The sequence below is a fragment of the Glycine soja genome, chromosome 13 (genome assembly GCF_004193775.1).
Source record: "Glycine soja cultivar W05 chromosome 13, ASM419377v2, whole genome shotgun sequence".
Lineage (NCBI taxonomy): Eukaryota > Viridiplantae > Streptophyta > Magnoliopsida > Fabales > Fabaceae > Glycine > Glycine soja.
In genome coordinates this window covers 2,116,124-2,141,667 of record NC_041014.1, presented here as the reverse complement: position 1 = coordinate 2,141,667, position 25,544 = coordinate 2,116,124, and the positions used below count along the sequence as shown (strand labels likewise).

The 25,544-nt window shown below is 33.6% G+C and overlaps 4 protein-coding genes across 8 annotated transcripts; 2 read left to right on the top strand and 2 right to left on the bottom strand.

Moving 5' to 3' along the window:
• Positions 1 to 2,500: 2,500 nt before the first annotated feature.
• On the top strand, positions 2,501 to 6,745 carry LOC114381413 (nudix hydrolase 2-like). The gene is made up of 9 exons (XM_028340663.1): positions 2,501 to 2,725; positions 3,488 to 3,699; positions 3,800 to 3,865; positions 4,123 to 4,260; positions 5,045 to 5,122; positions 5,197 to 5,247; positions 5,343 to 5,377; positions 5,554 to 5,662; positions 6,194 to 6,745. The coding sequence occupies exons 1-9, from the start codon at positions 2,590 to 2,592 to the stop codon at positions 6,386 to 6,388; spliced, it is 1,020 nt and encodes a 339-aa protein (XP_028196464.1). The 5' UTR covers positions 2,501 to 2,589; the 3' UTR covers positions 6,389 to 6,745.
• An 840-nt stretch (positions 6,746 to 7,585) lies between these two features.
• Positions 7,586 to 22,773, top strand: LOC114382189. 5 transcript variants are annotated; one of them, XM_028341445.1, is made up of 5 exons: positions 7,587 to 7,900; positions 8,628 to 11,135; positions 19,433 to 21,933; positions 22,025 to 22,312; positions 22,407 to 22,773. In XM_028341445.1, the coding sequence occupies exon 3, from the start codon at positions 20,021 to 20,023 to the stop codon at positions 21,170 to 21,172; it is 1,152 nt and encodes a 383-aa protein (XP_028197246.1). In that variant the 5' UTR covers positions 7,587 to 7,900; positions 8,628 to 11,135; positions 19,433 to 20,020; the 3' UTR covers positions 21,173 to 21,933; positions 22,025 to 22,312; positions 22,407 to 22,773. The 5 variants fall into 5 exon arrangements, with proteins under 5 accessions (XP_028197250.1, XP_028197246.1, XP_028197247.1 ...); XM_028341446.1 differs by having other exon boundaries at positions 7,587 to 11,135; positions 19,433 to 21,511; positions 21,583 to 21,933; XM_028341449.1 differs by lacking the exon at positions 8,628 to 11,135 and having other exon boundaries at positions 7,586 to 7,900.
• Positions 12,881 to 15,939, bottom strand: LOC114382683. The gene is made up of 4 exons (XM_028342256.1): positions 15,583 to 15,939; positions 14,266 to 15,494; positions 13,560 to 14,151; positions 12,881 to 13,491 (listed from the first exon to the last, which is right to left on the bottom strand). Exons 1-4 carry the CDS (start codon positions 15,668 to 15,670, stop codon positions 12,881 to 12,883), a joined length of 2,520 nt encoding a protein of 839 aa, XP_028198057.1. The 5' UTR covers positions 15,671 to 15,939.
• A 507-nt stretch (positions 22,774 to 23,280) lies between the features above and the next one.
• LOC114382682 lies at positions 23,281 to 24,059 on the bottom strand. The gene is made up of 3 exons (XM_028342255.1): positions 23,922 to 24,059; positions 23,655 to 23,846; positions 23,281 to 23,331 (listed from the first exon to the last, which is right to left on the bottom strand). The coding sequence occupies exons 1-3, from the start codon at positions 24,057 to 24,059 to the stop codon at positions 23,281 to 23,283; spliced, it is 381 nt and encodes a 126-aa protein (XP_028198056.1).
• Between the last annotated feature and the right edge of the window lie 1,485 nt (positions 24,060 to 25,544).

Sequence of the window (25,544 nt, the reverse complement as noted above, 5' to 3'; positions counted from 1 at the left end):
TCCAATATGATATCATATAAGAAATTGGCTCCAATATGATACATGATAATTGGCCCATGTACTTGCATTTTATAGTATTTTTCAATGCAATTATGTGACATCTCTTATGCTTTAAGGTTATACTTATGCTCAAAACAATTAAGCTCTGAATAAATGATTATTTTATTTATTACTTTTACACTTGATCTTTGGTTGGTTGTTGTTATTTTGTAGAAAATTTGTTGAAGGACCCATTTGGAGAAGAGTCAAGAGCAATGTCACCCAATACAGAAGAAAAAAAAAGATATTTGGATTTAGTGACTTGACATAAGCTAATTAACTCCATTTGGGGATGACTTAAGGAAACCCTTGGGAGAAGAATTTTGAGGCCTCTAACCTCACTTAAGCGAACCACATTTGGTGGCTACTTAATCGAGTCTCGGGAGAAAGGTCAGGAGCTACTCGCTTTAGCGAGTCCTATTTGGGAACCACTTAAGCAAACATTAACAAAGGGACTTACGTGTGAAAATTTCAATTACTATAAAAAGGAACCTCTGACACATAATGGGTTCTGAAATAGCGATTTTTGAGGCACAAAGGGCAGAGAGTGTTGTGTGATTGTTTCCATGCTCAAGGCTTCTCCTTGGATCATCCTTCATTAGATACTTCATCTTTCATGGCTATGAGTAGCTAATTTCATCCTCATTAGGGGTTTAATGTAATTAGACTATTACTTTCATGTAATTATGTTTTTCTCTTATCATTAAAGGTTGTTATTGTTCTTCTTCTATGCTGATGTTTGTTTTTAGTTTGACAAACTAATTGCACAATCTTATTATTAATTTCACTTGTAATTGGAAGATTTTTTTGAATTGAAAACTGAAAAGACAAACAATAATCTTTATGTCTAGGAATAAGGTAAAGAGGATTGGTCATCACTAAAACCCCTTTTTCTTAATACAAGTCACTTGGTTACACTAATTCAAGAGATTGATAGTGGAATCAAGGGACTTAGATTCTTTCATTTAAGGAATTAAGGCTTGAATAAATTTGTAGATCGATAATAATTGAATCTTAATTGAATAGGAATAGCAAGTGATTACATGTTATGAACATATAATGAAGTTAAACTTCGACAACAAAAATTATGTAAATTTATTTACAATTTAAATTATGTAAATACAACTACACAAAATATGCAAGAAGATTAAATAAAAAAAGAGAAATTGGATTTGTTTGTTTAATATTTTTTAAATTATTTTTTCGTTTGAGAATTGAAAAATAAGAAAATTTATTTGATAGGTTTAAATCTACTTTTGGTTCCTATAATTTTACAATTATGTAATTTTGGTTCTTGAAAAATTTTAATTGCACAATTGGATTCCTCTATATTTTCAAAATTAAACAATTTTGATTTATTGTTAATCTGTTGTCAACTTTTCAACAAAAGTTATTAATGTTACATGTTGATGATTAAGTAACATTGACATATTGACTTAACAAAAGATATGACATGTTAATTTTAGTCTCTAATATTACATCAATGCACTTTTAGCGTCACATAAATACACTCTCATGGTCATGTTAATATATATGTTAAACTATCACATTATCTATCATGTCATCATATTAATATTACATCATCGCTTATATATCACATCAATAATTACCTTAAAAATTAATGATCGATTAATATTGGACTAAAATTTCTAAATTAAAAAAATGTGGCACTAAACGTTTAATAAAGTTAATTTTTGTTTTTAGTTTCAAAAGTAGTTTTTAAAATCAAGAAAATCAAAATAATTTAACATGTTTTTTTAAGCTATATAATATTTTTGTTTTCATGACAATAAATGTGTGCATAAACTATCGTAATTCTTCTTTCCTATCTTTTTAAAACTGATTTAAAAAATCACCATATCACTTTGATATCTTAAAAAAATTCCAAAAGCTATTTTATAAAATAAATCAAACAGTCCCTAAAACTTTTGATATTTTTTTCTTTCATGATCGAGAACATGTTTGTTAGTATCTGTTGTTGTTGACAAGTTCAACAGCCACCTAGGAAGCGAGGAGTACAAAACTGAGGCACTTTTAAAATATTGAAAAGTAGTTAAAGAGACATTTAAAATGATTACTACATAATTAAGGTTAAGTACTATTTAATGCAAAAAGAAATAACTTTTGTTATTGAAAATGGCTGCACGGGTCCATGGACCTTGGTTGATGAATTCTGCAGCGCGTTTCATATGTAACTTCAAAGAAAAAGTGAGACAAAATTCCTACGTTTAGTTTGAATATGAAAAGCTAACTTGTGGTGTTGATCTGTCGCATTGCTTCAATTTTTTGTCATTTAGCTTCTTCTTGTTGATTTCTCGTTTCAAATTCTAAGAGTTTGTTTCTGAAGTAATTTAAACATATGCAATGACTAATTCAAAGTCCCAGCCACAGATTCCACGGAAATTGTCCCTTTGGCACCATATGATGACCCTATTCGCTATATAATTCTCAAGCCTTGATTCTTTCCCACAACTCGAGTTTCAAAGAAAACCTAATAATTACTTAGTCTTGTTATTCTCTCTTGCGTTGATCATTGCATTTGATTTCGTGATGATGAGTTCTAGAGCTTGTAAGCCTTTTTCTTCCTCTCTTTTGGCAGCTTCAAAATTGTTACTTAAATCTTCCTCTCGTGCCCCTCCACTTCAAATTAGTGCTCTTGTTGGCTCTATGGTCCCTAAAATTCAAGGTAATAATGATTGATGCTTGAGAGTATGTTGGGATAAATTTTTTTATAAATACTTTTAAGAAAAAAATAAGAAAAAAAAATAATTTTTTTATAAGCTAAAATTAATCCAATACATATACTGATTTATAGGAATTTTATTTACATTAGCTTATCAAAAATTTAATATTTAACTTATTAAGAAGCTTTTTTTTTTAATGTTGGTCTAATCTAAATAAATTTTTAATAAGCATTCATTAAAAAAAATGAATTGAACTTCTTTTAAGACAACTAATACACCCCAGTTCCTTCCTTCAGCAGAAGTTAGATTAGAAAACTATTATAAAATTAAATCCATAAGTTGATTTTAAATTATAAAAGAAACTCAAATCATTTTATCATCTTATTTTCTTCTCCTATAAATATATATGAATAAATTTATCAAAACAAATTATCTATTAATTTAATATTTGACATTATAAAAAAAATCTAATCCTCACTTTGACATTTATCAATTAATTTAGTCTCTCCAATTGACACAAGTGATCAATTTATTCTTTAGTATTATTAAATCAATCATTTAGTATTGAGGTTAGAGAATAAATTAACTTAAGTGCATTAATGAGTGCATTAACGTGAGATACTAAATTAACTAATAATAACCATCCTGGTAAACTATTTATCCTGGTGTTATTGACCAAATGAATAATAATAATAATAATTTCAAGAACTAGATTCATTTTTACTCATGTTTTAAGCATTAATGATTATTAAACACCCTTTTAGGCCCGAAGAACAGTTCTGGTTTCCCTAGATCATACATGTCAGCTACCTTAGCTTCTCTGGCCAAGGAAGAGGAAGTGCCAAGTAAAGCCATTGATACACTCAGAGCAGTTGAAGACCAACATGGGGGTGTAATTGTGAACATTGAGGAGCCTATGAATTCCTCAGTTTTTGCTTCTTTGCTAGAAGATTCAATATTACAATGGAGGGAAAAGGTACAAATTTCAAAATAATAATATTAATAACTCTAATGCTCAGTAGTTTCTGATAACTTTGGACTCATCCCTCCAATTGTTCAAAATGTGGTTTCTAAAGGGAAAGAAGGGAGTGTGGATCAAGCTGTCCAGAGAACATTCAAATCTTGTGGATTCTGCAGTTAAGGTAAACACTTGTTAGAAGTCACCGAACACACGGATCAACCGGCACATGATTAATTGTTTCACCTTAACAAGTAATCTCGAATTCAAGTCTGAATATGCATGCAACCGCCAAAAAGAGAACTTTGTGGTTCATAATTGTCTCATTTGATTCAAATAGGATTACCACTAGTACAAGTTAACACCTATGATATGACCATAAAGAATAAAGAATTGCTAGATTAGAAGCCATTTTGTGATGTTGTGCTTCTCTTTTTGCAGGCTGGATTCAGATTCCACCATGCTGAACCAGATTACTTGATGCTTGTGAATTGGATTCCCAATACTCCTGATACCCTTCCTGCAAATGCTTCACACCGCGTTGCTGTTGGTGCTTTTGTCATGAATGCCAACAGGGAGGTAATCAACCCTTTGTTTTTTTATTATGGTTGATTTTTTATCTTTTAAAAAAAGTTTGATTTCATCATTTATTTTATTTTTTTAGTTTAATTTAATCTTTTATCTTTTAAAAAAATTATTTTCAACTTTTATCTTATTCTTTTTATTCAGTTTTATCATCCAGTTCATTTGAGATTGATGTTATTGATTATTTAAGAATGAATTTTTTTACTTAAAAATGAAATAGAAGGAAAGAAAAGAAACTGAAAAAAATCATTTTTAAATAATTAACGACCTTAATTTTAAATAGAATAAATGATCAAAATGAATAAAAAAATTAAGATAAAAAATTAAACTGAAAAAAAAATGAATAATCAAATTAAAAATTTTAAAAGATAAAAAAATAAGATAAATCAACAATTAAGTCATTTAATCTTTTTTTTTACCCTCTCTTTTTTTCTATTTTCATTGCTCAAGTTTTTCAACCCTGCTTCCTGGGAAATACATGAACCTGGAGTCCATCTCTGCCTTGATTTTGTGGTGTGATTATCCTACCTACTTTTGTGATGAAGACTCGTATTTCTTATAGTTAGTCAGTGGCCACTCGTTTTCCTAAATATATTAAAACTAATGAAATTGGTGTACAACTTTGACGCACTGATGTTTTAAAAATTACTTTAGATACCACACTCAAAATAATTATTATAAAAGTTAATAATTTTTAATTAAATCACATGATTAGATGAGGATAATGTACACAACATGTGTATTCGAATCTAATTAAATTTATAAAATTGTTTGACAGGTGCTTGTGGTTCAGGAAAGCAATGGCAGGTTTAGTGGCCAAGGAATCTGGAAGTTGCCTACTGGAGGCGTTGATGAAGTATGTTTAAAAAATTATTGTTGATTATTAAACATTAAAAATACTTTTCTGATTAATATGAATTTCATTTGCAGGGTGAAGATATTTGTACTGCTGCAGTTAGAGAAGTCAAAGAAGAGACTGGGGTAAGCAAAAACATAATCAAATAGCGTAATACTTTAACCATTTAATAATTAAACCCTTTCCAAGTCTAAGGGCACTGCTCTTGTTCTTGTTTCAGATAGATACACAGTTTGTGGAGGTCATAGCATTTAAGTAAGTTATCAAATACTATTATGGATTGCTACAAACATACTCTGTGTTTGGTGTTTCATGAAAATAATTAGCATTAGCATTAATAATCATCGGTTGCTACAAACATTATTTAGCAATCATTTTCTCTTCAAATTTAATTATGTATGCCCTTAATGATCTGTATTTTCTGGTATCAGGGAAAGGCATAAATCTTTCTTCCGGAAATCAGAGTTGTTCTTTGTTTGCATGTTGCAACCTCATTCCTTTAAAATTCAGAGACAAGTTTCAGAAATTGAGGCAGCTCAGGTATGAATGCATATTCAAAGAACACTTAGCATCCAATTTATCTAGAATAAGATTAAGGACTTTTTAAAATTTTTACAAATAATTACAACATTTTTTTTAAAATTATAAAAACAATTTTATTTTTTCACAATTTTTTTGTAAATCTTTTAATACGAAAAAATAAAATATAAATAAGATGATGCTTTTATAATTATTTAAGAAAACATAAATAAAAAACTTGTTTAAAAATTAAACAAATCCTAGGCTATCTACAAATTTAGCTTTGAATCCTACAAAAAGGGTGTTCCTCTAAATTTTTTAAATAATAAAAAAATAAAATTTAAATACAGTTAATAAAAATGATAAAATAAAAAAACTAATAATATAAAAAAAAGTGAGAAGTTAATCTAAGTTAGAAGAAAATTTTGAAATTTAAAAAGTGATTTAAGGATATAATCTAACGAAATGTGTATATTAAATGAGATAATTTCAATTATTAATAGTTATGAATTATGCCAATCATGGTTATGTGATTTTTCTTTGTTTTTTCAGTGGATGGCAATTGAGGACTACATGGCCCAGCCTTTTGTCCGAGAAAATGAGCTATTTGACTTTCTTACCAAAATAGGGTTATCAAAATTTGATGGCAAATACAATGGCTTTTCTACCGTACTGTCTAGCACTTCCTCTCGCAAAAAATCTTACTTTTACTTCAACAACAAGGACGCTGGTCACATGTTAGCTTGACTTGTTGGCCTCCATTAATTCTTATTTAGCACTCAATTTAATTATTAAGTTTTGTTAGCATTGTACATAGATCTCAACATCCCCACAAGCTTGAAATCATAGGCATATTTTCTTCCAAACCGTGTAAGGGGATAGGGAAAAAACAAGTAATGTTGTCAATTTACAATTTGTTTTCATTTTATGAAGTCTTTCATTCATATTCATAGGAGGAGGACTGGTGATTTTTTTATTTTGGTTCTTTATTACATCAAAAGTCAAGTGTCAACTGTAGCGTTGTCATACTTTGGGATTGTAACAATTGCTATTTCATAGCCCACCATTAATTGAAGAAATAAGAATTTCTTTATTTTTTTATTAGCTTTCTTCTTTTTTTCTTGATGTATCATGTATGATCATATGATATATGGAAACATGTGTATTTTTTTATTTGTACTATGTAATTTACATACATTTGCACCGTACAGAATTAGTGGTATTGTTCACTCGTTTTTTCAATACAACACGCTTTTCAAGTAATCAATGACTTGTGACTTGTGTGACATGTCGGATTACCTTGATACTACTTTTTAATGTTGACAAAACTCTGTTTCAAACTTCAAACAGTTAAGTCGTTGGACGTGTAGTAATTTAGTTTAGAATATTGTGTTGAGAAAAGAAATGCTTGAAAACTTCTTGTGCACTGCTGTTGAATATTGAACATTAATTTCAAAAGGAATGTAGGTTATACATGTAACAACTTCATTTTTTTAAGCACATACTTAATGTTAATTTTAAAAATAAATAATTAATATTGTGATTATAACTGCACTAACTAGGGTTGATCTAATTCTAGAGACACTGGGTGCTTACACAGGGTCTTAGATTCAAATTTTGTTGTTGCCATTGTTGGAAAAAAAAATAATGCAATGTTTGGGTTAAAATTATGCAAGTTAGGCGTAATAAAAAGTGGGTGTAGTAATTAAATCTGTTTTGAACTTTGTTTTTTTTTTTTGTCACAAGAGTTTGGAATAAAGCTCGGATTTCAGCCTAGCGACATTTATTCAACGAGGATTTTTAACCCCACAAGAAGAATACAATAATAATGCATAATCAGATAATAAATACTACTTCTGATGCACAAGTACAAAGCATGTTTGCTGGGACTTGATTAATCTATCTAATATAACTTAAAGAATTCTTAGGCCCTAGAAATGACCATTTTACCCTCATTTCTTGCGTCACACCTATCCTCTATATGTTGGTAAAATGGGAACTTTGAAAAAAATACTTACTCATTCAAAGAAAAAAAGAACACTCCCTCTTCGTGGACCCGAGCTTCTTCATTAGACTCGAGCCTCACTCCCTCTTCATCGACCCAAGCTTCATCAACACGAGCTTTTCATCATATGCACACCCTTGACTGTTCCGAACATTTTTCTTCTCTCTTCATCTCTTCTCTTTACCTCTTCATTTGAATCTACTTCAGTTCAAATATCGTTGGGGCTGTGGTAGGCTTGGCCGAAGATTCATTTGGTAAGTGAGGGTTTTTCTAATCAAATTTTGGAGTTTAATGTTGGGGCTATCGTCAATTTGGCCCCAAAGAATCATTTAGTAAGTGAGGTGTGTTTTTTAAAATTGAATTTATATTAATTTTTTTGTGGGTTTTTTTAAAAACAATTGATTTCGTGTTAATTCTTTTTGTGGATTCTTTTTTATTAGCAATGTATGAATGTTTGATTCAATCTAGGTAAATACTCTGTGCGTTGTTTTCATTCCTTATTTTGTGTTAGGAGTTTGTTTGAGGTTTGAAGTTTGAAGTTGTTTGATTGGGTTTGAGGGTTTGGATTTCAAATTTACTTTATGAAGAGATGTTTTGGCTATTGAGTGACTATAATTACTGTGGTTTACTGTGGTTTGTTGTGTCCAGTGTTGACTTGGTTTCGTTGAGGTTGAGTTGATTATTTTCTTTTTTATTAATGCTAATAATTGATGTTTGGTGGTTATTCTATTTGAAGTGTTTCTATGTGAACACTTTCATATTTTATTCCTTCTGGATAGAGCTTGAGTTTGTTGTTTTACCAGTTCAATTATTGGAGAGTGGTTTTTGAGTGTTTCTCTATAGCCTCTTTCATATTTTGCTACTTGTGTTTGCAAGTTCGGTTTAAAGTTTTTGCTCGTTCATATTTTGCTGCTTATGCCTACAAGCATATCTTATTTTATAGATTTAATGTTTATTTTGTCTTTTCTCACTGCTATTCAGTTATGTCTTCAAATACTTTAAGGGAAATCAAAATTAAAGAGATCAACCCAACTCAAGTGAAATGGTTTGTAAAATGTTAGATTATTAGATATTTGCCATTCTGCCAACTTATCAACGGGAAACATGAATCTTATATTAAGTTCATTTTGATAGATTCAGAGGTATGTTCTTAATATGGATCATACTTTTTCTTCTATTTACTATTTTTATTTTTGAGATTTGAAGTAATGTGAATTGCAAATAGAAAGAAGTTGATTACATTTATTTATGCATATTTCTATTTCAATGTACATGACATTTATATGTATTTCTATTTCGATGTACAGGGTTGTAGAATTGAAGCTCTAATGAAAGAGAAAATTTATGATATGGTTTTAAAGGATAAGATAAATCCTGAAAAAAATTTCACCTTTGACAATGTTAAGTTATTGAATAATGCTGGCCAACAAACATGATAATATCCTACAATTAACAAAAAAACTGACATTAGAGAGGTTGAATTTGATATCTATACTAACTTTGGGCTAATACCTGTCCACATCAATGAAATTTCCAATCTAAAGTAATATTCAGAGTTTTTGATGGCTAATAACACATATTATTCATTTTATATCTTTATTTCTATGAAAATATATGATATTACTAACACAATGTTTTTTTACATAGATATAGTTGATGTTGTCACAACAAGGTCTAGACCAAAACAAGATTTACGTAACAACAACAGGATCTCAAAATTTATCTTTGAAATTTTAGATCATATGTATGTTTACTTATTTCAAATCTACAATTTTTTTTATATAAATTTGTTTTTGTTTAAATGCATGGGGGAAAGGTGGAATATGTGTTGCATGATAACTATGCTGAAGAAGGTTTAAATTGGCTTATTCAAAACACAACTTCAGTAACAACAATTGCAATCCAATTTGCAAAAATAAGCGAGTCTTCCCCAATATTATATGCTTAGAAAACAAATATGTTTAACGCTTTATACATAAAGTATTATTATTATAATTATTGCTGTTTTTTTTTCTTTTTTGCTCCTCTAAAAAGTTAACATTTATTCATGTTTGGATTCTTTATTTTTAAGCAATTTCCCTCTAAAATTTGTAGGTGATGTTGTGGTTGAAACGTTCATAATACAACAATGATGTTTTTCAACCCTAATTCAGATTAATGGCCTTCAATAAGACATGGGTACATAAAACCTTTTCAATTTTAATTGAATGTATTTTGTCTTTGAAATGGAAATAAGCTTGCCCTCTAAAATTTATTTTTGACAGTTTATTTGTGTTTGACCTTCTTACATGCCTTTGCCCAAAAAAAAAAGGTGATGAAAATATTCCCATTCTTGAATTATTATTAACACAAAACCAATAGTGTATGTCTAACTGAAATTTGTTTTTGTTATATGACAATCCAATAATTTAATTTGTTATGTTTTAAACATTACTCTATTTAGATGCATTTACAAATTGTTTTTTTATCTATTCTTAGTAAGATGTGTGTACAACTTAATTTTAATTCATACTTATTTCTTCAACATTAATTACTTACTTATTTGTTCTTCCTCATTTATTTTCTTATATATCTATCATTAATATGGCATGTCTTACATATATTTACTTATAATAATTAATATTGTGTAACTAAAATTTGTGTTTCTGTCTGCACATTGAGTTTATTGTTTTACTATTTGAATTTATTAAATACTACATAACACATTGAATAAAAAAAAAGTACTTTTTTTTCATTTAATTCAGAGACAAATATTTTGGAATTCAACTATGTATGTTATGTGTAAATTTGTCAAACATAATAAAATATTGTGATTATTAAAGTAACAATGACTTTCTTTAAAATTTATTTTTGAACATAATTATAGAGTAATATATAACACACAAAGGTTAAGGGAAAAGGTAAGGGTTAATATCATAGACTCATCTTCTTGATAGTTAGGCGATGAAAGTGGAAATAAAGGTGTATTCAGTTTTATTTGGTTTTTTCCTTTTTCAAACATCAAAGTTTAATTTTATGGTGTAAATATGTTTATCAGTTATTATTTTTTTATTTGAGTTACCTATGAAGAAGAACAACAAGCGAAACCGCAGAGGAGTTTGAGGTTTGAAGCAAGCACAAGAGAGACATTCGTGGGGGAAATTGATGCTATTTATTTCATGTTTCGATACTTGTCTTCCCTTAGTTAGCAAAATGGGGAGAAAAAAATGAGAAAGTGATGGGTTCAATTTTTTAAAGAACTTCTAAACACTTCTTTGCTTATTGACAAGACAGTAAGCAACTATTGTCACTCATTTGTCTCTCTTCTAATTTTTCTCTCTTGTAAAGGAGAAATGGTTCATCACACTCACGCTTACACTCATATCTCTCATTTCTCTTTTCCACACAACATCCACATTTCCAACATTCTTCTTATCTCTTCATCTCCTCTATACTACTATATTTCAATCATCGTTGGGGTTGGTGTAAGCTTGATCGAAGGTTCATTTGGTAAGTGAGCTTTTTCTTTGTAAAATTGATTTTGTGTTAATTTTTTTTTATTTTATGGGATATCAGTTTTTTGCGTATTACACTTTTTGTTTTGGGGTTAGTTGTTCGTTGTGTTAACATTTGAGGTTTAGATTTAGCTGTTGGTTTTTTTTGTTTAAGTTTAATGTGAGGTGGGAAAAATGTTGAGGGTTTTTTCATATGTTTTGTAGACTTTGCACTACATTTTGTTGTGCAGATGAAGTCGTTAGAAATTGAATGTAGGTGTTCATTTAGTTCTGGCTTTAGGGTTTTGGGGTTAGTTGTTCGTTGTGTTAACATTTAAGGTTTTAATTCAATTGTTGGTTTTCTATTTAAGTTTAATGGAGTGAATAGGCAATTTAGTCCCTGAGATTGTAACCACTTTGCATATTAGTCCCTGATTTAAATTTTAATTCATAATAGTCCCTAACTTTACATAAGTTTTGCAAAATAGTCCCTGTCGTTAATTTCTCAGGTGACGGCGTTAGTGAGGTGTATAGGTGGCAATTCAGTGCCACGTAGATTGTCCAACGTGGCACTGAGGTATGCATCTATAAATTCTCTCTCACATGCAAGGTTGCTTCTTCTTCCCAAAAAAAATTAGGGTTTACGAAGCTGCTGGTTGCTTCTTCTTCTTCTTCTTCCCACGCTGAGTTGCTTCTTCTTCTTCTACTCTGAGGCTCAGTCCCTGCTACTTGTTCACTTGATTTGTCCATGTCTGCAAGTGGCAGTTGTTGTGCATTTTCTGGTAGTTTCATTCGGCAATGCCACCATGGAAGACGTGCAGCTATTCGAACTGCAAGAACAAGGAGAAACCCAAGAAGGTTATTCTATACTTGTGCATTACCCCAAACAAACCCAGATAACTGTCAATTTTTTCAATGGGTTGAAGAAGAAAACCAACTTTCTAATTCGTCTTCTGTCTCAAGAGAAACAATGGTAGTGGCTGATTTGAGGCTACAAATTGAAGCTTTGCAGAAGAAAATGAGAAATTTAACAAACATTGTGTTGTTAGGTTTTTCATTTTTAATTGTAATGTTAGTTTTAGGGGGAATGTACTTTAGGTAAAATGTGTAATAGCAGCTTTTGATATTGTAATTGTTGTTTTGCTGAAGAATTTGTAGTAGGAAGTAGCTTTTGTAGTGTAATAGCCGCTTTTGTTGCTACTGTCAATTGTTGTTTTGCTGAAGAATTTGTAATAGGAAGTAGCTTTTGTAGTGTAATAGCAGCTTTTGTTGCTACTGTCAATTATCCATTTCAATTAAATATAATTTGTTGGTGAAATTTGTTGCTGAAATTTGCAGTTTATTAAATATAATTTAATAAAAGAAAGAGAATTAGGTAATAAGAAGCAACTCATAATGTATGTTGGGATGGATTGTACTACTCCAACTCCAAATCCAACACAGTGTATAATTTATAAAAGAAAGAGAAGAAACATGACTTTAGATCAATTTCACATAATATTTGACATCCCAAAGCATGGTAGTTAGAAGCAATTGTTCAGTAGGCCTTCAAACTATACAACTACACATCCTAATATTTGACATCATTTCACATGCCAGTGAAGCTTTCAAAATATACAACTACACATCCTAATATCAAAATGCAACAAAAAATGCTTCTTCAGTTTTCTTCATCAGCAACCTTCAAACTCAGCAACCTTCAAAATGCGCAACAAAAAATGGGTCTTCAGCAACCTTCAAAATGCAACAAAAAATGGTTCTTCAGTTTTCTGCATCATCTTTATCAGCAACCTTCCTTTTTTTGGCTCTTGTTATGGCTAGCTTATTCCTTGCTATTGGTGGAACAATAGTTGCAGGGACCTCCATGTCACTATCTTGTGACAAATGAGGCTGAGATAAATTAATCTCCACCGGATCTTGTTGAACATGAGCAGCATCTTCTTCAGCCTCATTCAAAGCTTGTTCATCTTGAGATAATAGGTGGTCATCCTCATTGGAAGTTGATGGTGCAACATATTTCTTTGGCCTAACAGGAAATCCAATATTTTTACAGCTTCTAATGTTATGATTGGTTTGGCCACACCTTCCACATGTAAACTCAACCAATTTCCTCTTTAGCTTATGTCCTGTGACATTGTCCTCATCTACAGATCTCCTTCTATTTTTCTTTGGCCTTCCTCTTTGGACCTTTTTATGTGGTGGAACAGGGTGTGTATACTGTGTCTGGGCCCAATATTGTGGTCCTTGGATTGGTTCAATAAAATGCTGGTATGTCTTATTATAAGCTTCTATTGACAGCCACTCATGACACATGTCCTCAGGCTTCCCTCCTTTGTGAGTTATTGTTGCAATGGCATGTCGGCATGGCATCCCTACATCAAAGTTGTAAAATCAGCACACATGTAGGTTAGGAATGAAAAAAAACTATAAAAAACACAACCTGTTAGTTGCCATACTCCACAAGTGCATGTCCATTCACCTAAATTGACCTCAACCTTATTCCCCCACATGTGGACCTCATATCTCAGGCCCATGTTATCACCACACCAAATGGGAGTCCATTGATTAGCAAAATGGAATTCTTTTTCTAGTCTTTTATACTGCACTGGACATAATAGTCCAGGTTTTCCAGAAAGTTTAACCTTGCGGGCAGCCATGGTTCTCATGATATAACTTCTAATTTCTTCAAGCATTGTGATAATAGGCTTGCATCTATACTGCAGAATTCTGGAATTGAATACCTCACAAGTGTTGTTGCATATATTGTCCACCTTGGGTGTTGTACTGAAGTGGGCTTTTGTCCATGCTTGTTTGGGCCATTTATTCAAATACTCCCAAGCCTGGCAGTTGATTGTCTTCAAATGGGCCATATGGCCTTCAAACTCAGCAACAGTAGTGGATTTTGCACATTGCCACACAATTCCTTTAAGTTCCTTGCTTTTCCATTGCTTTGTAAAATTTTTCCAAAGATGCAAGACACAAAATCTATGAGGTGCACCAGGCATGACTTCCTGTAAAGCTGGAATAAGTCCCTGAAAAATTGCAGCAAAGTAGTAAATACTTCTGGACTAGTCCCTAACTTATGTCATTAACTTCAATTAAATACCTAACTTATGATAACAATTGCAAATCACACCATGTCATACCTTTTGCATGTCTGACATGAAATTCCACCCATTCTGTATGTAATCCCCAAGATCTTCATGCAACAAAGTTAAAAACCATTTCCAATTGTCTTTGTTCTCAATGTCCACAACAGCATAAGCAATAACATAGATGTGGTTATTGCCATCAAGCCCAACAGCAGAGAGCAAGTTTCCTCCAAATGCACTCTTTAGGAAACATCCATCTAGACCTATGAATGGTCTACATCCAGCAACAAACCCCTTCTTACAGCCAGCAAGACAAATATATAGCCTCTGAAATTGTGGTGGACCTTCTGGACTTGGCACTGTGTTGATCTTAACTGTTGATCCAGGATTGCTCCTCAACAATTCATGTGCATAATCAAATACTTTGGCATATTGTTTCCTCTCATTCCCTTCCACTAATTGCTTTGCTTCTTTCATGGCTCTCCACATCTTTGTAACTTCAATGTGCACTCCAAACTCTTGCTTGAAATATTCCAAAGCTTCAACACATTTAAGGGTTGGCTGCATTCTGAGTTTGCCCTCAAGTTTACTGACCACCCACTGTCTATTTGCTTGTTTGTTGTTCACTTCTCTGCAGCAATTATGGTTATGCTTAAATGTCTTTATCTGAAAAGAGTTTCTAACTTCATTCTTTGCACAGTAGATTTCCCAATCACAAAATGCCTTCTTGCATTTTGCTCTAGCCCTCTGTTTATCATTCTTCTTCCACTTGAACTCCCTGCCCATCAATATGCTATACTCCCTCAAGGCAGATTTAAATTCATCTAGAGTACCAAACTCCATCCCTAATTCCAACTTCTGTTCACCAACTCCACTACTTTGACTATATTGAGGATAAACTTCAACATCCTCATCTTCATCATCACTACTAATGGGGATATTAAGCTCCTCTGAATGATAACCATCTGTCTCAACTTCAGCTTCAACTTCATTCAACATACAAGAGAAATTTATAAACCACTCAGCATCTGTCTCATCACTGTCAACTTCCCTTTCCTCCTCACTATCAGCAACATCTCTCTCTTCACCATCAGCATCTCTCTCCTCACCAGCTTCAGCATCCCTCTGCTCACTACCATCTCTTTGCTCACCAGCATCAGTATCCCTCTGCTCACTACCATCTCTTTGCTCACCAGCATCAGTATCCCTCTGCTCACCACCATCCCTCTGCTTACCAGCATCCATCTGCTCACCAGCATCTGTCTGCTCTCCAGCACCAACATCTGCATCAATGGTCATAAAGTAAAAATTAATCATATTAATTAATTATGGTAACCATGTCGGACCAAGTACAGATGAATTAAAACTTACCTTCCTCATGGCCAGCAACAGGTACATCATCTAAATCATCCTCATTCTCAACAGCTTTTCGAATTGGATAACATTCCAAGTACAACATTTGTGGGACTTCTTCTAAAATTGGATCTACTTCATGATGAAAATAAACATTTATCTCATTCTCATTTTCAAAAGCATCCCTAACTAAGTGTAATATATCTCCATCAGTTGTACAACTCCTTAACCCATGATTAAAATCTAAGTCCTTATCAATCAACCAAAAACATTCTCCTATATTACTATACTTCTTACAAGCTTTCACCAGATCATATAAGATAAATGCATTCAGGCAATCTGCAGATATATCCTCCCAAACGTCAAATTCTCCGCCTATATATTCAACCTTTCAATCACTGGCACGTGGAGTGAATCTTCCTCCATGGTGCAATACTAAAGTTATATTATCATTCATTCTACACAATCAGAAACCGCAAACATGGTCAGATATTAGGAAATAAAAAAACCTACCTCAAAAAGCGCGAAGACATTGACATTGTCAAAAACCGCGAAGACACAATCAAAAACCAAAAACATTGTCATCTATAAAAACAGAGCATCATAAACGAAAATAATAAACGATCATAAACCTCCCTACGAAGCGCGAAGACAATGCCGCAAATGAAACCCCTCGAACATGTAAAACCCCAAATCAAACCACCAAAACAATGCAAACGAATTGAATGAAACCACCAACCTGACAAAAAGCGCGAACCCTCAATCACGAGAATGCAGGGGAGGGAAGAGCAACAGTGAAAGGGAAAATGGGTTTACTTCATTTTTGATTTCTTTTAAACCTAATTTTTCAATTCAGTCCTTGCCTTGCCACATAATATTGCTGACTTGGACTCAAACCTGCCACATTGGATGCTTACATTTGCCAAATAGACATTTGACTAACGGAGGAAATTAGATTTTAACAGCAGGGACTTATTTGGATAACGGAGGTAAAGTTAGGGACTATTATGAATTAAAATTTAAGTCAGGGACTAATATGCAAAGTGGTTACAATCTCAGGGACTAAATTGCCTATTCACTCAAGTTTAATGTGTTTTGGACAAAATTTTGAGGTTTTTTTGAATGTTTTGTAGACTTTGCACTTTATTTTGTTGTGCAGATGAAGTCATTAGAAGCTGATTGTAAGTGTTTCGGATATCAATGTTCATTATAGCATCTTTTATTTTTTTGTTTTGGCATAATTTGTTCCAATGTTATGCAAACTATGCATATAGTTTTATTTTTAAGTTGTGGTTGCAATAATGACAAGGAAGTTTGATTCCATTAAAGATATTGATGGAACACAGGAAACATTGTGTCTTGTTGTTCGCATAATTGATCTATGGGTTGTCCCTACTTGTGATAACTCTGACCATTTAGAAATAGTGATCATGGACTCTAATGTAAGAACATGATTTATATGCTATAATGAATTTATTTAGGTCAAATAGAAAATTGTCCATTTATTAAACACTTGATTATTTTATTGTTGTTAGGGAGATAAGATTCTATGTGTAGGTACGAAAGACCAGTTTGATACGTGGTCTGCAATGCTGAGAGAAGGTAATACATATATCATGAATAACTTTAGAACTTTACCCAATGATGGACAATATATGATATGTAATCATGCATTGAAGCAGTTATTTACTAGTGGAACAACGCTCAAGGCTCAGGATGATGTGGCTCTATTGTAAAGCTTCTAGGTCTTGGATCTTTTTCATCAATAAAGTCTTTTGTTTCTTGAAGATCAAAGGTAGCGTAATGGAGAAGGAGGAAAGGTGATTGGAGATGTCACTTCAAGGAGAAGATGAGTCAAGAACAAGCTCACCACCATAAGAAGTCATGGGTAAGAGCTTGAAGGTAGGAGAAGATGAGTGAAGGGAGAAGGAGAGAGAAAGAAGAGGCAGAATGAGGTCTGAAATTTGAAGTCTAATTTCTCAAATCATCAAAGTTCCAAAATACACACACAAGACCTTTATTTATAGCCTAAATGTCACAGAATTGGAGGGAAATTTGAATTTCTATTCAAATTTCACTTGAATTTGAATTTGAATTTGTGGAGCCAAATTTGGAGCCAAAATTTCACTAATTATGATCAGTAAATTTCAGCTATGGTTCAACCCACTAATCTAAGATTATCAACTAAGTGTGCTTAGGTGTCATGAGGCGTGTAAATCATGAAAGACATGCATAAAGTGTGACTATATGATGTGGCAATAAGGTGTAGCAAGCAAATGCTCACCTCCCCCTTAGGTTGGTCCAAAATTTAATTGGATTAGACTTCTCCCAATTCAATTAAATTTTTCTCCCAACACACATCAAATAATGCACTTAATGCATGTAAAATTACAAAACTACCAATAATACAAAAACTAGTCTAGGTGTCCTAAAATACAAGGGCTGAAAAATCCTACATTACTAAGGTATCGTCCCCACACTATGGAGCCCTAAATACAAGACCCAAAAATAATGAAATCCAAATCTAATATGTACAAAGATAAGTGGATTCATACTTAGTCCATGGGCCCAAAATCCACCCTAAAGTTGAAGAGAACCCTTGGGCCTTCTGCTGCATCTCTGACTCAATCTTCTTGGAGTCTTCTATCCAATGCCCTTTTGGGGGGGGGGGGGGGAGAGGGGATAGGGTTGCATCACATGACCTTCCTAATATTGCTAACAATGTGTTAATTGGTAAAATCAAGGAAGCATGTTAATTGCCTACAATGTTGAACATTTTTTTAACATGCTTTTAGTTGATTATAGTGTTGTTTTCTAATTAATTTATCTTCTTAAGAAATTGGAACTATTAATTATGCCTTTTTGTTAAGATATTATTGGTGTCGTTGAAAAAATCACTTTTCAAGGAATTACAAATGGGAAGAGAAAGATAGTGTTAAATCTGAAAGATCTTAGGTGTTTTTTAATGCATAATTTAATAAAGGCAAAATTGCAGTTTTGGTCCCCCACTTTTGCCCCAGTTTTGGATTTGGTTCTCCTATAATTTAATTCACAAACTTAGTCCCCCATTTTTGTAAATACATGCAATGTTGGTCCGGAGCCTCCCAATTGAACGTTGATCGTTAGCCTCAGTTAGCCCCAGATGTTGACTGCCACATGTCAACGTCTGATTGGTTCGATGGAAAGACTTCGTTTTTTTACCCTACTGTGATGTGGTAAAAATTTGTTTACGTTGAGGGACCAATTCAAAAAACTTTTTTTTAATTAACCCTAACCCTAAAATCGTTGGAAGCGCAGTCCCGGAAACCGCAGACCTCGAACGTTATCGTGAAGCAGCCGTCGTGGGTTTTGGTGCTTGAAGTTGGATGAAGGTGGTTTAAGAGTCGTTGTTGATCCTAGGAAGATGGACGTGGCTTATGTTTTCAAGTAAGTTATTTTATTTGTGGGTTTGTTTGTGGAAGTGGTCCACATAGTTTGGGGTTTTGTTTTGTGTTTGTGCATGCCCGTCAAGGAAGTGGTTTTGGTTTATTTGTGTGGTGGTTGTGTGTTTGTTTGTTTGTGTGGGGTTTGTTGGTGGTTAAATTGTGAGTAAAGTTTTGTTTATTTGTGCTGAGGTGTCGGGGTCGACGAAGGTTTATTTGTTTTATTTTGATGTTGTGTTCTGTTGGAGGTGTGGTCCCGACCAATTTTTTTTTTTGTTGTTGTGGTAGACCCTTGTTGTTGTTTAACCGCAAACATGAATGCTTGTTTTGTTGTTGTCGTTGTGGTCCCCATTTTGGGTTTTATTTTTGTTATTTTTTGAAAAGCTTTGTTGGTGATGTTGTTTTTATTAATTTTTTGGGCTTTGTTGTCGTTCGCGTTTTTGCAGGCCAACTGAAGAACAAACAGTGAGGTTAAAGATTCACCATGGAGGAATGTTTATTTATAATCCATTGACTGCGTATGTCAATGGAGAAATTGTTGAAGAGGAATGGGGTTGGGATGTCAATACTATGTCATACTTTGACTTGACGAAGGTCATTAAGTCTATTGGCTACAAAGCATTCAAGTGCTTATGGTACAAGCACCCCAAAAAGGCACTTTGGAAAGGGTTGAAGCCACTGAATGGTGACTCTGATATTTTACAATTGGCTGAAGATGTTGCTGGGTTTGATGTGGTGGAAGTGTATGTGGAAGATGGGGTGATTGACAGATGTGATAAAAAGTTGGATGATGTTGAGGGAGATGAAGTTGTTGTAATTGATGGAGTGGAGGCTGAACCAATTGTGGAGGCTGAGGTTCAAGTGGAGGGTGAGGTTCTAGTGGAGGCTGAGGTTCAAGTGGAAGGTGAGATTGAAGTGGAGGCTGAGGTTGAAGTGGAGGGTCAGGTTGATGTGGAGGGTCAGGTTCAGGTTGATGATGAAGGTTTGGTAAGGTTGAGGTGCAGGTTGAAAAGGAGGCTGGTGGTGTGGGTGACATGGAGGTTGTTGTTGACTGTTTGGATGATATTCATGTTGGGGTTGACACAGTTGATGATGATGTGGGGTCTGACGAAAGTGATGAGGATTATGTTGGGGATGAGGAAGATGATGATGATTCCAGCGACTGTAGTGAAGATTCAGTTAGTGATTTTGAAGAAAACTCTGAATGGACAACATGGTTGGAGTCTAAAACATTTACTCAAAGTACTGAGGCCGATTTTGATCCTAATAAATTGGACCCAATAAATTCTGATTTGGCTTATGAAACTGAAAATTCTAATGAGTTGGATACTCTAGTTGGAAGTGAAGATGAAGGTCCCTCGAAAGTTAGATATCCTCATTTTAAGGTGACTGAAAATGATGAAGATGTGAAGTTTGAAGTTGGGCTGCAATTTAGTGGTAAGAAACAAATTCTAGAGGCTGTGAAGACCTTTGTTATTATTTCTAAGAAGAATTTAAAGATTAAAAAAAATGACAAAAGGAGAGTGACTTTAATCTATAAACAAAAGGATTGTCCATTCTACTTACAGGTGAGAAAGTCTATGCAAGCCAGTTATTGGCAGACAGTCTCATTCAAAAATGAGCATTGTTGCTTTAGAACTATCAGAAACAGTCAGGCTACACCTGAGTGGGTTTCAAAAAGGTTGATGTCATTATTAATGCATAGTCCCGACATGAGGCTAAAAGCATTAGTTGCTTTTGCTTTAGAAAAGTGGGGATTCAGATTGAGTATGGATCAAGCATACAGAGCAAAGGTTAAAGCAATGGAAAAAATTGAAGGTGCAACTAGAGATCAGTATAAACATTTAAGAAGTTATGCTGCAGAGCTACTAGATAAAAACAAAAACAGCACTGTGAAGATCAAGTGTGATTTAAGTCCGCATGGTCCAGTTTTTGAACGTATGTATGTATGCCTAGAAGCTTGTAAGAGTGCATTTGTTACAACTTGCAGGCCATTGATAGGATTGGATGGCTGCTTTCTAAAAGGAGAATTTGGTGGGCAATTGTTGACTGCTGTAGGTAAAGATGGAAACAATCAAATGTTTCCTATTGCCTATGGTATAGTGGAATCTGAAAATTATTCATCTTGGAAGTGGTTTATTGATCTATTGATAGCTGACCTAGATGGTATTCAGGAGGGATCTTAGGCTTTCATTTCTAACCAGCAGAAGGTAAATACTTAATTGGAACTAACATGAACTGTGGCTTTCATTCAATTGGTCCACTATTTTTTGCAGGGTTTGGTTGAGGTAATCAAAGAGCATGGTGAAAACGTAGAACATTAGCTGTGTGTCAAACATTTGTATGGCAATTGGAAGAAGAAGTATCCGGGAGCACACATGAAAGAGTTGATGTGGATGGCAGCTCGAGCAACAACTACCCCTGACTGGCAAAAAGCCATGTTGCAGATTAAAAATTATGATGAAGAAGCTTGGAATGATCTGCAAAAGTTAAAACCTGCTTGTTGGACAAGGTCTGCTTTTAAGGTAAACACAAAGTGTGATTTGCAAGTAAATAACATGTGTGAGGCATTCAATAATGTAATAATGGACTACAGACATAAGCCAATTATTACACTATTGGAGGGCATTCGATTTTACATAAGTTCTCGAATTGTGAAGTTGAGGGCTGCCCTGATGAGGCATGAGGGGTTAATCTGTCCTAAAATTCAGCAAATCATGGAAAAGAATAAAAAAGCATATGAACCATGGCGGGCACATTGGTGTGGTGATGTTGATCTGTCTTTGTTTGAGGTGTCAAAGGGCATGGAAAAATATGTTGTCAATCTTAAACAAGAGACATGTTCTTGTAGAAAATGGGAGTTAACTGGAATTCCATGCACTCATTCCATAGCATGCATGTGGACCAATGGTGTTGAACCAGAACTCAGTGTCAACTCTTATTACAGGTGTTGTTTTTATGTAATCTCTTGTAGTCATGTTATTAATTTTTTACCATGGTTTTTTAATTTGAATATGTGAACTTGTTGCATTTGGCAGGAAGTCTACTGTGCTGACCACATATTCATTTATTGTGTACCCATGCAATGGACCCAACTTATGGCCTCCTCTATAGACACCAGCGATGCTTCCACCTGTCATGAGGAGAGCTCCTGGAAGACCCAAGAAAGCAAGGAACAAGAAAAATGACGAGTCTACCAAAAAGCCTACCTGCCAAGACAGTCAAGATCAGTAGTGTGTAAAAATTGTACGGCAGTTGGACACAATAGAAGGACATGTAAAGGAAAGACAACTGCAGATAGGACCATTCCAAAAGGGGGAAGTAAGGTACTTTTCAGTTGCATAAGTGTTGTAAATATCATTTACCACAGATTCTAATTACATTCACCATTCTTATGATTTTGGTTATACATTTTGACAGAACTTGAAGAGACAATCACCATGTCCCACCCATGTTGCAACAAAGAAACAAAACACTGGTCCAAGCTCAAGTCAAACCCCATCTATAGGACATCAACGAGGTGACAACACCAGTGAAACACAACAATCACGAATTAGCTAAGGGACCAGCCAAGGATAGATTCGGCACAACAATGTTTTACCTGCCTTGTTTTTTGGGTGTAATTAATTTAGGAACCTAATTCTGTCTGAATGTTTAATTCAGAGGCTTTGTAATGCACTTTTTAACTTGTTACCAGTTGCTGTAACTAAGCAACCACAATATGAAACAATGTTTTATTGCAGTGTTAAATCTGCCTTGTTTTATGCAAATATGGTGACTTTATCGATGCCTTGTTGAATTTAGGTAGTTTTTGTTGTTAGAATTTTGGCAGAAAGCAAGTTTACAAAGCAATTTCAAAGTTGTTAGAATTTTGGCACAGAGCAAGTTTACAAAGCAAGTTCACAGTTGTTAGAATTTTGATCACCTACATTGCTTGCTGTTTTTAAAAATAAAATGGTTTTCAATTTAGGTAGTTTGTGTTGTTAGAATTTTGGCACAGAGGAAGTCTAAAAAGCAAGTTCACAATTGTTAGAATTTTGATCACCTACATTGCTTGCTGTTTTTAAAAATAAAATGGTTTTGAATTTAGGTAGTTTGTGTTGTTAGAATTTTGGCACAAAGCAAGTTTACAAAGCAAGTTCACAGTTGTAATCCATGCCTGCCATTGCCATAGCTTCAATAGACATATTTCCTTTATTCTTAATAGGGGTTAATGAGAATATATATGTGTGTGATTGCATGTAAATTGCAATTGAGGTAGTAGCCAAATTACTAACATACCAATTCAACAAACTTAGGCATATTCCACAATTGTACATTCAGGAATATACAACCTGAACACTACCTATTTAACAGAATAACTCAAACTCAAGTCACAATACTTTATTTGATTACATTCACAAGCTTAAATTCTCAAAACACAGAGCCAAATTACTAACATACCAATTCAACAAACTTAAGCATATTCCACAATTGTACATTCAGGAATATATTATTTTATAAATATTCTTTCATTACATACCAATTCAGCAACATCACTTTCTTCCTAACTGATTACAAAATGACAACATCTTGACTTGCAAACCACCAACACCAAATTACAACACCAAATTATAGACCTTACAGACCTCGGGTACATAATACACACACTAACAAGCAAAGACAGACCCAACACACAACCAAAAGAATCCCTAAAAAAATTTCCTTCCTCTTCGTGTCCCTGATCCTGCTTTGCAAATCCTTCTCCCTCGACTCCAATTCATCAACTTTCTTCATCAATGTCACCATGATTTTCTTCTGGCGAATGTTGGCAACTGGATCGTGCCACTCAAAATAATTACACCATTTCCTACCTGTAACCTACATGCTGAAAATATTCAAAAAGAATCAACAAATAACCTATCACAAAACCCCTATGAAATTATTTTTCCTTACCTTGTATAGACCACATCCATAGAAGCGCCTCCCTGGATTATCCTCGGTCCACGATGTCACCAGTGGAGCCTCTACGTTATAGAGGCACAACATGCGACTTCGGGTCTCGGAGGTGTAGGATGACGAACTCCTCTCCATGGTGCCGTTTATGGAGGGCAACAAAACCTTGAATGTTAACCACTACGCAGCGGCGCCGATGACCTACCCATGCCGATGACCCAACCACGCCGACGACGCACCCACGAAGAAGAAGATGAACCTCCACACCAACAACAACATTGAACCACAACGCATACGAACACGATGAAGCATAAATCCTATTTAGGGTTAGGGATTGCATATAACACGATTTTTAGGGTTTTCATTAAGGAATAGGTTAAATCCTCAGCGTAAACAAATTTTTACCACATCACAGCAAGATAAAAAAACCAAGCCTTTACATCGAACCAATCAGACATTGACACGTGGCAGTCAACGTCTCGGGCTAACAGAGGCTAACGGTCAATGTTCAATTGGGAGATTCCGGACCAACATTGCATGGATTTACAAAAATGGGGGACTAAATTTGTGAATTAAATTATAGGGGGACCAAATTCGAAACTGGGGCAAAAGTGGGGGACCAAAATTGTAATTTTGCCTTTAATAAATTGTACTTTTCATTACTCTTGACTATGTTCTATATTTATTGACATATGTAAATGTTTATTTACTGTAGTGGGAATATACTTAATTGTAAATTGTGGGAAGATTATGCTCTAAAATTGATTGAATATTCACATGAAACATTGTCGAGGATTTAATTTTTATTGTGTTGACACATGCCAAGATAAAAGAAGCAAATGGTGAATATAATAACTAGCAATAAAATATTTTGTGTGGTTCTTAGCATGGTATTAATGCTAACTGACCCGAATTCGTTGGTATAGGTGGGTTTCCACTCGAAATCACAAACTCGTATCACTGCTCCAAACTATTTATCAATGCCGATATTGAAGAAAATAAAAAATTTAGCAACAGGTTTCAACTGAATATTTTTTATATATACGTAATCTTAATAATAAGATTATAAGTCTGAATAATGTTATTATTATATTATTTTTTTAGCTTTGATGTTAGTAGCTTAGCTTCTCACAGCTTTTTGCCAGCCTTCAATATTCAGAGCAAGAAAAATTTATGTACAAAACAACTGTGAAAACTCTTGGTTAGAATAATGAGACTAGATAGGTTTTTTTTGTATCATTGAATAATTTTACACCATTATTTGATTTAGTTAATATATTTTTTCTCAATTATTAATTTGCAATATTATGATGTTGATATAGTCTTTTGAAATTATGCTATTAGGAAATCCAATGTCTCACTATTGCTACAATTGGTAAAATCTTTGTTGGGCCAAATGGAAGGTACTACGAAGGATGTACCGATTGTTATTAGAGTGCGGACCCAAAGAAGATCCCTTATACATGTATTTGTGGTAGATAAATTGAGAAACCTGCGACAAGGTAGACTCTTATTGTAATCGTTTTTATAAATGACATTCAAATTACTTTCCCATTTTTAAAAAATACTGCATTCTTGCCACTTTCTCTCTATTTTTTTTTATCATTCATAAGTATAAAGTTG